This window comes from Neodiprion pinetum, chromosome 2, assembly GCF_021155775.2.
Source record: "Neodiprion pinetum isolate iyNeoPine1 chromosome 2, iyNeoPine1.2, whole genome shotgun sequence".
NCBI lineage: Eukaryota > Metazoa > Arthropoda > Insecta > Hymenoptera > Diprionidae > Neodiprion > Neodiprion pinetum.
The window spans coordinates 15,691,920-15,704,296 of NC_060233.1; the positions used below are offsets into that span (position 1 = coordinate 15,691,920).

Consider the following 12,377-nt stretch of genomic DNA (forward strand, 5'->3'; position numbering starts at 1 on the left):
AGCTATCAGCTCGGTGCAACGTCACGTCAGAAGCTGATCTCTGTGCTCAGCTTGGTCAGATTACGGAGTCTTTAAGCTCTGCTTAATCGTTCTCACAGGCCGCGCGATTAGTCACCGACCCCGGAACTCAATTTACAATTCATTCACCCTAATCGACCGTTGAATTCAGAGATCAGACTTAAACGATCCATTTTCCTTTGCCACCGTCAAACCAGATACTAAAAAAAAAAGACTTATGAATAATCGGAATGTAGTGTTAGATTTTGTTTCGATGATGTTGACTATATAACGGTACCGACAACAAACTGGATTTGATACTCAATTCTGAACAGTAACAGACGATTTTCTATCCAAATAGGGACAATTGATTGGAAAGCTGCTTAGTGGTCTGAAAATCTTACCTGTTTTCATGGAAGCTTAACTTACAAAAAGTGTTGAAATAAAAAGCGACGGAAGAAGGATTCAGAGGTTTAAATAAAGCTGATTAAAGTAAGTTTGCTGAAAACGACATTTCCTTGGTACTTCTAAAACGTCCAGCTTCTAGCTTCAAATTTCATGAAATGCAAGAGCTTATTTGGCTTGTAATGGAATCATTTATTCTGGAATCGTATTGATCGAAAAGTAATAGTTTTTCAGTGAAGCATGAGTTTACACCATGTAATATTTCACAATGTGATGTACCGTGAATTTTTAATCGACTTGACAGGTAAGAAAAATCAAATTTATGCCGCACGATTTTTGAATAACTCGTTTAAAAACAAAACCAGCCTCAGCAAATCAAAATTAGACAAATTGGAAAATGCAATGATGTGATCAATCTGAAACTCTGAATAACCGGCCTTTGTGGGTTGAAATTTGTTATTTTCTATTCATTTCTACTTCAAAGGAACACTGTTCTAATGAAATTCAAGTTCATTATCTCAAGCCACACTTTTTGAATCCAATTTGCATGATAAAATCTTACAAGGAGAGTAACATGCCTCCGTAGCGCAGATGTGGCGGAAAATTTTTATGGTATTTTCTCCAGCATGATGTCATGAAAACATGTAGCCTATTATGTCTCATTCAAACCCTTATTCCGTCTCTGCATATCAGCTTGTGTTGAGCGACATATTTAGCAATTTATCAGTTTTCATTGTTTTTCCAGAACTCATTTCTGTCAGTTGCCCTTATGATTTTCAGTAATTCAAACGTCATCATTTGCCAAAAAGAATCTGCATCGACGCATTCAGCGATATAATATAACCATAATATAATCATTAATCATTCATGAGATTGAAGTAGACATGATGTAACGGGCTGCATGTTTTAGCTGAAGTAGAAACCTTCAAATGTTTGAACCATATCCATATTCCGAAGGTATGAATACTCTCCTTGTTGGCTCAATCAAAGACATGAAGAGAAAACCAAGTACCCCAATTCTAACGCAACCGATTGCATGAAGAACGGTCGAGTTGATTAACAACGAGGGCGATCCACTCAATTCGCAGTGTTACCGAACGTGCGTCGGAGTATCGCTGATCAAAATTCAATAACCTCGGTATCGATGTGACGGGAATCAACACTGTCCGTCCCTTTGCCGGGAGCGGCGGCTGCTGGAGCTTGATCTCCAGGTTCCAGGGTAAACTAACCGAGGGATGGCGGTGTGTTTGCAGTGGGTCGACGTATCGACGGCAGGTAGGATATATCGTGACCTCTGTCTACAGTGATCATGATCGGTAAACGTATCACCATAATCCCATACCTACATTCGCAATTCTACCCTCCGAAAAGGACTTCTGCATTGGAACCAGCAGCATGACTTCCAGTTTACTCCCTTCATCCAATCTTCAGACCCCGGATCAATCAGTTCAGTTCAGCGCTGAAGATACTTCATTATTCGCGAATTGCCGATACTTATTGTACACTGATCAAATTCTTGCACACCGCAAGAAAAGCATTATACAATGATTCTTCAACCAAAATGTAGTACGTACACTGACAAGAGAACCAATGTCGATTTTAAAATTTATCATCTGACGTGGTTTCAAGTCTTGTGATCAAGTCACGATCAGCTTGTGCTTTCCGATATCATCAAAATTGATACGTCATCTATTAGAAGATAAGTTTACAGATTGTTTCTACAGATCGTTCCAACTAACCGCGACTTTGACGAACCCGAAAGCGAAGCTGAACCACATTGGCAGCAAGATTCTACCTACCGGGAATGAATTCGTGGGAAATAAAGAGGTGCTTTCGCCAAATTGAGAAGCGTTTTACGCGCACTGGTCGTAAGATCGATTCTCATCAGGACAATGGCGCTTCCCGTCGTTGGGCTGCAATTTCGTCAGGAAACTGATTGGTATAGATGATGTGCTGTGGGCGGTATAAAGGATCGATCTAGTTCCCTTGCTGCTATAGCTGTAAATCTTTGCCCTCTGTTTTCCTTCGCTCTCGTTCGATCGCTCCATTTAATAGCCGGTGCTTAGGCGGTGACCATAAAAGCGCGATATTTCTTCATCGACATTGAAAATGATTTCTAACATGGAACCCAAGATGACGAGGCAGTTAGTTGAGTCGGTGTTTGCAATATCAACGACCTCCTCAAAAAAAAAAAAAAAAAAAAAACACTACTGATTTTATATTTTTCTTTCATACTTCTTCGTTAGTAAAACTTTCTCTACAGTTTGACCAGCGATCAATTTTTAGATTAGACAAAAATCATGACTAAATTTAGCGAGTGATTTCTTCCACGATTTAAATGGCGTTCGAAAGACGCGTCAAGCGAAAAAAAAGTAGTCTTTGAAAATGAACTCCGGTCGAATTAGAACAGGGAAAAAGTGTAAAAGAACTTGGAAGAATTTATTCTAAATCAATCGTCTCTCCCTTCTGGCCATTCGTCGGCTGTGAATTCATTGCACCCGGCTCGCCAAGAAAACAGAAAAGATTCTGCAACTGCTTCGGATGCCCCTGATTCTAAAGCGACGGCAAACTTATTTTTGGAACTATTTCCGAACTGACAAAGAATGGAAATTTATATATTTTCGACTACTTTGGTGTTCGAGACTGATTCAAATCAAATTCCCTAATCATTACAACGACTCCTATAATGTGTTTTTGAATTTGACCTCCGGTTAAACTGTTTTATCTGATTGATTTTTGAAATTGCAGTTTACTCTTGGGACTTTTTCAAACAGTATCGAAGATCACGAATGAATCGAAAAGCTTGAAAGATAATTTGAGATGTTAAATTTATCCAACAAATCTTATAGCAGATTTTAATTGTAGAATAAACGGTTATAAATTAGCGGGACGGTTAAATTTTTTAGACAGAGAAAAAGCGTTGGAATTGGTATCGCGTTTCTTTCAATGACTTCTTCTTTGGTAACGGAGATTTATAAGATCTATAAATTGACGAGATTCTCGCCGTGTAACCCAGCTGTCGTTCATGTTTATTTACAACGATTATCAACATTTTTCGCCCGCCGGAAATGCGCTGTTTTGCTTATCTCCCCCACGCGAGCGCTACACCTCAGGTCGTTTAGAATTAGCACCAGCTGTACAGTAAACAGTACCCGTTCTTGCCCTCGTAAAATCTCAAATCTTTCGCTGCAAGAACTCTCTCTCTATGTATGTATATACGTACGTATGTATATAAAGAGCCTCGTGGGTGAGGTAAAGAAAACTTTTTTACAACACCTCAGGCGTCAAGTTTCAAAAATCTTCACCGAATTTAAAACGACCCTCCTAGGTTAAGAGGCAACCTTTTTTCTTTTACTTTTTTTTTTTTTTGAGCATTTTGAGAATTTTTGTGAATTTCCGGCTGAAAGTTAATTATAATCTTGATGGAGAGTTTTTCTTCTTCTAATGCGGTGAAAAGCCTTCAAGGTTTTTCTTGAGTATAATGAAAAACTCGAAATGATTTTGTGAATCTAATACGCTCAAATAGTTTTGCAATCAGTGAATTTCGAATTGTAATTCAGCAACAATCAAAAAATCTGAGAATGCTAGAAAACCATTTCAGCCGACTCAAAATATTTTTTTAGGAAAAACTTGAAAAGGCTCTTTGGCTAATTTCACTCTGAATTTGACTTAAAAAAATCCTGCTATATTTTTTAGATTTCATCAAGGTCCGACATTTTGTTTTCATATATACTGCACTGTATAATTATGCAAGTTGTTTCATTGTTTTTAACTTTTGTTTAGATACATTTGCACACTTTGTCACGATTGTGACTGAAAATTAGTTGAAATTTCTTTTTTAAAATCAAGAAACAGCTGAGTTTATAATTCTGCTTATTTTGTGTAATTTCAAGATATTTCGGCAAGTACTAAATTTAAGGTAACGAACGTTGATTTCAGAATGAATATTCAATATTAAACAGGAACGGGAAGTTTCGCTTGTTGTAAATTGTCTTCAAAGCGGAGAACCGCTTATCGATTGAGCATCTTCATCTTTGAAATACTGTGAGGCTTCGCATCGTCGTTTCGATTCTGATTTTCCGAAGGGGCGAAGTGGTTCTAATCAGAGTCTTTGCAATACGCGCGTGCCACCAATCTTGGTAAACTTTAATAGGATTTCCCAATTAGAAAGTGTTTCCGCACACTTCCTGTGCGCGACTGTGGATCCCTAGTTTGGAGAGGGGGGCATTTCCGCACACACAGAATTTCCGGCATCAGGTACGGGCGCAGACGAGTTCGGCTTCGAAACGAACTCGCCGGCTCTGGCAATGCGCCGATTGATTTCTCTACAGTATTAATTATATTTAACACGTTTAACGGAACGTGATTCCACTTTGAAACCAGCTGCACGCGTGGCTCGGCGACTGAACTCTGTTACAGGGAACCTCGTGATCGGCCAATAAATCGAAATTATCGAATCAACTTTCTCGCTGCTGTGGCACAATTGAATGGAAAGCATCGTTCATTTTCCCCTGTACTGCTTGATTTATCAGTCTCTAGAGCCGACTCGCTATTACTAATCAATTATTTATTGCTGAACTGTCGTTACGATTAATTGATTCCTGAGAATCAGAAATCTGATGTTACATTAACGAGTTCAAATTATTGTTTCAACTTTTGTTTTTTTTTTTTCATCGATTTTTATTCAAATATCAAGTTTCACGAACCGAGCTCAATTCCTCGTTTCGATTTTAGCTCACCAGCAGCGCCGCTGTCGGAAATGCCTGGTACTTAAAACAGACAATGGCTGCTAGCAATTTTTAGGTTATGTTCTGTCTTTTATGAGCTTTTTCATGGTTCTCAGACATTTGGGTACTCTTTGATAGTATTTCAAGGCGAAAACAAGGAAACCTAAACCTGGGCTAACCTAATTTCTGCTCCAGACAAGGAAAACCAGTAAACTTGCATTGATGTTCTGCACTGAGCACTTAATAACGAATTTCGGATCCTGAAAACGTTAGAAAAAATAAAATTGTGAAACCGGATAGTATCTGTGGGAGTGGTCGCAACGGTTGGGAGGTCGTCACTTAGCGAGAGCTTGCGCTGTCAGCCAAAATAAACAGAATGTCACGCGTATAAATAAAGCTTTCGTTTCCCCGCGCCCCTCGACCCCTGACGAAGCCCGCATCGCCTCGCGTTCCGGTCATCCTAGCAGACGACGACGACGATGATGGGCGTAAAATGTGCACCGCACCAACAGCCACAGACACCTAGTTGACTCCGTCTTATCAGCCTTCCCCATCTATAAACGCTATTAAAGAAACGTTTTCAGCCCGTGAGTTTCTCGCTCGTGCGTCATTCGTTGAAATAATTCATGCGATGACCGATTTCTAGCAACGCGTTACCGTCTTTCCTTAGTTTCGCTCAGCGGAGAAGGAGATAAGTAGGAGCCAATATGGCGGCAAGGGAACAGCTGATCGCTTCAACAAACTTTTGCTAATGTTAAGCTACAGAAAACTTCGTACAAGACATCGTACTTTTATTTAGCCACATTGAGTTGACTGACGGTGAAAAAAAGTAAAGTAAAGACATTTTGAAATTGAATACGATAAGTAATTGATATATTTTCCTACCACACGCTGCGTTTCGATGTCCAATGTTCGTCGGTTTTAACGCATCAATGAAATGCTCGACAAGAATCAGAAGAGGATCTTCTGTCGCAACTGAATCCAACAAACTTATGAGGACTAGGTATCGGAAAATTTCGAACGATGTCGCTTTTTTTTTGTAGTCTGTTACTCCAATTTTTTCCAAATATTTCGGCGTGAGAAAAACTAAAAAATTTATAAAATTGAGCTCAGGGCGACTAGGAAGGTTTTGATGGCTGAAAATGTAGTAAGAATTGAATTCGGCTTTATAAATTACTGAAAAAACATACGAAAATTTTGTTGTTTCTAAGTTGTTTGTCACATTTTTGTCGATAAAATAAACGGTATGCGTGAAAAAAAATAAAAAAAAAAAATTAATAATACTGCAAGATATTGAGAGTTGAAGACAACCGTGCGTTCAGGTGTAGTGCATATTTACACACGTGTTTCTCTTAACAACGTTTGTCATTAGTTTTGTCACAACAACTCAAAAACGCTTTAGGATATCGCTTTGATTTAAAAGAAAGAATAAAAATATCAATTTTCTCTACAAAGAGAACCAACGTTTATGCAAACATTAATTTACTATTGTTGTTCTTACAACAAATGTCATTAATTTTTTCACTTTTTTCAAATTTCAGCCGCAATTTGTTTAATTTTCACGTTTTTTCAAAATATTCTCGTTCAGTCTACAGAGGAACATCCCACAGAGAGAATGGCACTTGGAAGTTACCGAAAACTGTAACTGTTCACTCGGAATCGCTGCCATAAGGGAGCAGCGCATAAGAGGCATGGTTGTTTTTCCCCATCTTTATTCGCCCATCTTAAATGTTATTATTTTTAAACTGTAATCACAGAATTTAATAGCCAAAACTCCAATAAAAGCGTGATAAAAAATAAAACGTGTGTATTTTGATTCTGATCTTCACCAATGCCCCTTGAATCTTATCCAGTTTTCGGCATATTTTCGCTGCCTAGTCACCTTAAGCTAACCCCACCCTTCTGAACTTGACGATGCCTAATGAAACGTAGTATAAAGTAACAATCGAGACCAATTGCGGGTGAATCGAAACTCGATTAAACATAACGTGACCTAGCCTCACCCAACGAATGGGTTTCCTTTCGTTGTCGTGGATACAGGCAGAACGGAACAGACATCCTTCCCTTCCTGAGCCTAATACTCAAGTCTCCCGTAGCTCCTCCTTCGACTACGCAATCTAGACAGCTCTCTCGATTGAGCCAATTAATTAGTGAGTAATGAACTTGCTTTGAACTGCATTCTCTGGTGAATTTCCTCCTCAAACGATCCTGTGTATGCTTCGACGCCCACGCCACCGATACGTCGTCACGGTGTTTCCTGACTAGATTCCTAACCAATTTCAATCTCACCTCCCGCTTCTCGTAGTGAACAGAATAAAAAATAATTAATTGAAGTTACGTAGTTTCAAAATTGGTAGCATTCACTGTGCTAAAATGTCGATAATTTGGCATAAAACAATTCGGCGTGAAAAAGACTCCAGGAAACAGTTTTCGACTTTTTGCATTACCGTCGATCATTCAAATTGAATCATTTTCATCGCGGTAGTAATTCCTGAAATGTAAATGAAAATACGTCTTATACGGTAAACCCAAAGGTAACTCACCGTTTCTGTTCTCACTGTCAGCGGGTTTCATCTGGATCGGATGATGCATCTGCAACAAGAAAGGATAAAGATTTTTCGTCACGGTCAATCAATTGGATGTCAATATCGTGATGGAAACCAGAGTTGGATTCCTGCGCGAACGTCTAAATAAATTTAACCGTAATAAATAATTTAACGGAATGATAAATGTAACAGAAATTTTTTCGTTTAATTTCGTTCATTGTTTGCTCTTGAACATCGACGATCGTGCACGGAATTCAAAATGAAACGGCAAAGGAACCAGCGTAACGAAGAGCGGCAAGCGGCACGCCAACGGTTCACAAGATTTATCACAAAGTTCTCAGTCACATCACTGCCTTCGGCGTTAATTTACTCGGGACTTAAGCCCATCTGGACGATATCCAAAACCAAAGATCGGATATTCCTCGACATTGAGCGGTTAATTAAAAGCCCGCTAAACGGCGTCAAAGCGACTTTCAGTCAATTCCCAGCCACCCGAGCCTAATTCAGTGATCTGGAAGTTCAGAACACCAGACTTAGACACTTAGGTCACGTGACTGAACCGAGCAGCGTTAATTACTCCATCACTCCTCATTAGCATCACGTCCATCATTCACGTTACGTTACGTTGACGACGTCCAAACAGTCCTCCACGTCTCTTCCGATTCCCTCTCAGGTCCTTCATGGCATGCACCCACTTCATCCTGACAATCAAGCCCGTAGACAGTAGCTTTCATCGGGTATCCCGACCGATTCAAAAACAGTTCTCAAGAAACTCGTGTTCCTGAATTCCAATTCCAGAAGACGCTTGAACTTCGGTTCAACCTCGTGGCTATATCGGGAGCTTTGACCACTTTTTTGAAGACCTTGAGCATATCCGTGAACAGTAGAATCAATCCCATGCAGGGATAAAAAGGATTTTATTATATCCCTGGATATCTGCAGTGTAACCCTGACGCCCTTAGGGTACCCATGAGGGGTGAGTGATGGTTCGACGGTATTGAGGGTGAGATTGATTGACGTGACGTATCATTTACACCACCTGCAAGGATAAAACGCGAGAGTCCCGGAGGAGCCGTAAACGGTATTGCGGAAAGTAATGTGTATACCTTATCGGTTTACTTTGTTCATTCGTTCGAGTTATGATACACGATGAAATTGAATCGGGCTCCTGTGTTTTCTTACTCTTACCTCGAGGTTTAATCGCAATTGCGAAACCTAAAGGTTTAAACCCGAAGTGCAACAACGATACTCAGTCTAATGTAATTGAATTTACTCTGTTTTACCATTTCCTATAAAATATTAGTCACTCAGACCTAGACCTATGAATGGATAAACGAATTTTTAATCTTTTTTGTTATTACGTAATATCAGGAGATAGAGGCATAGCGAGAAATGGATAATGTACGATTTTCCCGTAATTCAAATGCCGTGGGAATGCTTCTAGCAATTAACGGAATGCAAATTAACGGTCGAGACTCGTCAACTCGAAAATTTCAAGTATTTCAGTTACAAACTATCCGCCTGATTGTGAGATAATTATTGAGGCGATTTTCATACGCGTGAAACGTTCGTCAGGAATTTTTGAAAGCTCGGAAAACTCCGGACAAAAGTAAAACGAAATAGAAACAAGCCGTACGAATAGTATTCTACCAGACAAACTAATTAAGTAACTAACAATAAGAGTACCATCAAGTATTATCAAAATCCTTTGTCGTTAATACGCTCTTTCGTTTTTTTTTTTTTTTTCTGAGGAACCAGTTAATTTGTTTTTTTTATCGCATTGCTTTATTCGTTTCATTATACAGAAATCTGTATAAAAGTTTTTTATAAACGTCGGTTACGACTCATCATATGTTCAAACTGCGTCGATGTCCTTAAAATTTTTTTTTTTTTTTTTGACAAACGCGTACGTTCAGATAAGAAAACCAAACAAAAAGCAGGTCACGGAATTTTCATGATAAAATTTATCACGCATGCAAAGGTGAGAAATTTGAGTGTTTGGATGATTTATATATTCAAAGTTCAGGTTTGCTCAGCGTCTGCGAAAATAATATGTTTAAAAAAAAAAAAAAAAAAAAAAAAAAAAAAAATGGTCTTTGGCTTGACTTTCAATTTCAGTTTTTCCTTTTGTTTGTTCTTTTATTTCTTAACTCGTTTAGACCAGATTTCGAAACGTTTTATCGAGCTGCGATTCTGCACCGTCTTTCTTCCGCCCCGTTTTTCGTTACGCTCCTGTGAACGTGTCCGACATATGAAACGAAGAGTTGAATTACGAGATGCCCGTGCGTCGCATGCGCGACATGAAATTCATATAAGTGCAAATTACGAAGTTGTTTTGACTTTCGTAACGCAAACGATTGTGTAAAACAATTCTATGAATACGTAAGCCGAAGCTTCGGTTTATCCTGAATTTCACCACGGCGACGGCATGAAACTTGTTTAAACATGTATTGCAGATAAAAGTGTGATGAATTTTTTTTTTCTCTCTTTATGTTGTACCGCGCAAAAAGTATTTTTCTAAATTTTCTAATATTCGACTCAGTGGTCCTATTTTTTCCTTTATACATCCATTTTAGTATCCAGTATGATTAGACGTTTTTTTTTTTTTTTGTTTTTTACCAATTCGGTGGGATGAATTTGCCGTGTGATTAATATCCGCGAATTTAACGCACGAATTTTCCTGGCCGTTTGTTGACAGATTAGTGCTAAATGGAATGCGTTTGTTAGTTATTCAGTGGGTCGGAATGATGTGCATTTTCATTTCCATTCGTCACGACAATGATGCAATTCAACGCCACTGCTCGCTTATGTAATTATAATTATAATTTGCCGCTCTAACCCCGACGCAATTCCGTTTAGTTCCCGAATCGTGAAACATGATTCGATATTTCCAATCTCGTTGCGTCGCGAATGAGAATTTTTCTATGGTAAAGGAAAGAGATACTAATCGTGAGAAGTAAAAAAAATCTGCTAAAAAAACAGTTTGAAAAGTAAAAAGTATTTTAATTATGAAGATGAGGCTGACGATGTTTGCGGAAAGATCGTGAACTTGAATGATATCGAAGGAAAATGATCGTTGATTGAATCTCGCTTATCAACAAAATTACTTTCGATCAGTACGACTAATTTTTTTTTTTCACCTTTATAAGATGCGTTTGAATGATTACGATGGGATTTTTCGGTATTAAAGATCGATGAAAATCAGAAGAACTTTAGACAAAGAATCGAAGAAGAGTTACAGTGGCAAATGACGGTAAACGTACATTAATTTTTCTCTGCATCAAAACGGGAAAAAATTTCAGTCGCCGTCAAATAAAGAATACCTGTGATATTCTACGATGTTTAAAAGAAAAATCGTCTCGACGATATTACGCCGATTCGTTTTACTGCTTCAGCCGTGTTTTACAATCACGTTTAAACGAACGTTTTTAGCCGTATACACTTTCGATCAGAACTAGATGAAAACCGTTGTAAGCGAAATATGAAATTGAAAGCGGTTCGGCAACAAAACGCGTTTCGGCCATAAAGCGAGGTACAAATAAACGGCGAGAGCAGGAATTCAACCCCCAGAGTATCACTCGAATTACAATCTTCGTTACGCCGGGAATTTGAAACGTAGAAATCCGCTGCATAAATGATCAGGGCAGCCAGTCGCAGCCACATGAATAACTGAGTCGATAATCCGCGGCTCAAAATTACGAGCCTATAGGCAGGCAGGCAATGTTGGCCCGCCAAATTAGCTGACCAGAAATGGCATAACGTCGAAACGACGTAACCAATGAACTCTCCGATTACCAAAGTGGATCGACTAATTTTCAATCCAACAAATCACCGCCTCGACGTTGATAACGCGAAACTGAACGATATCGAGACTGTAGAAATTGTACGAGATAAATCTAGTGAAAATCCATCGCTGAAAATTTGACGTATAATCTACGAATTTGAATTTCAATCAACAAGTTAAACTTCGTCAGAGTTTCCCGGGATTTTTTCTGAATAGTCACCATTGACAAAAATTGTCAGACATTTTCAAATATTCTCATAGAAATTCTTATTTCATTGCTTTTAAAAAAAATTTACCTGCAGAGTGAAATCTGCTACATTGGCTCGTCAAAGTTTCAATTCGAACCAGAATATGTGCCCTTCGTATATATACATACATATGTATATCGTATCAGTAAAAAAGAAACTCTGTTAGCGTAGTCACTTATTATATTTAACGTCTGACTATAATGAAATACGCAAATAAGAGGTATAGTACAGTAAACGATGATGTCTTATTTCATGACCTCGAATTACTCTCTCTGCTAGTGTAACTCTGATTTGAAACAAGTGTGGTCGAAAAAAATCGATCAAAATCATCATTCGAAGGAGAATTCAACCCGGTTAATTGTTTCTCTGGTATGCCGTAACTTGCAAATAAAAGACAATGTATATTCGACCGCAGAATGGACGGAATTAAGCTAACTAAAAATTATAACCACAAAATTCACATTATCAATTGCTAGTTTGAGACATTTTTACAATTGACACACGATCACCGAGTTACAGGTTAAAAAAATTTTTTTTTTAATCAATTCGAATATACATTGTATGTCAAATAGAGATTATTTATTCAATACCTATAACTCGATAACTAATATCTGACCTACAGTGATAGGATTTTTACACAAAATATGTCAAATAAATGACTGATAATTAA

The 12,377-nt window shown here is 38.3% G+C and overlaps 1 protein-coding gene across 13 annotated transcripts in view; it reads right to left on the reverse strand.

Moving 5' to 3' along the window:
- LOC124210981 (CUGBP Elav-like family member 2) overlaps positions 1-12,377 on the reverse strand; it is a 370,442-nt gene that overhangs the window by 83,329 nt on the left and 274,736 nt on the right. For all 13 annotated transcript variants that reach the window (XM_046609533.2, XM_069133280.1, XM_046609534.2 and 10 more), the window contains one exon: positions 7,673-7,721. In XM_046609533.2, coding sequence (XP_046465489.1) covers positions 7,673-7,721 — 49 coding nt within the window. The remainder of the gene's footprint in view (positions 1-7,672; positions 7,722-12,377) is intronic.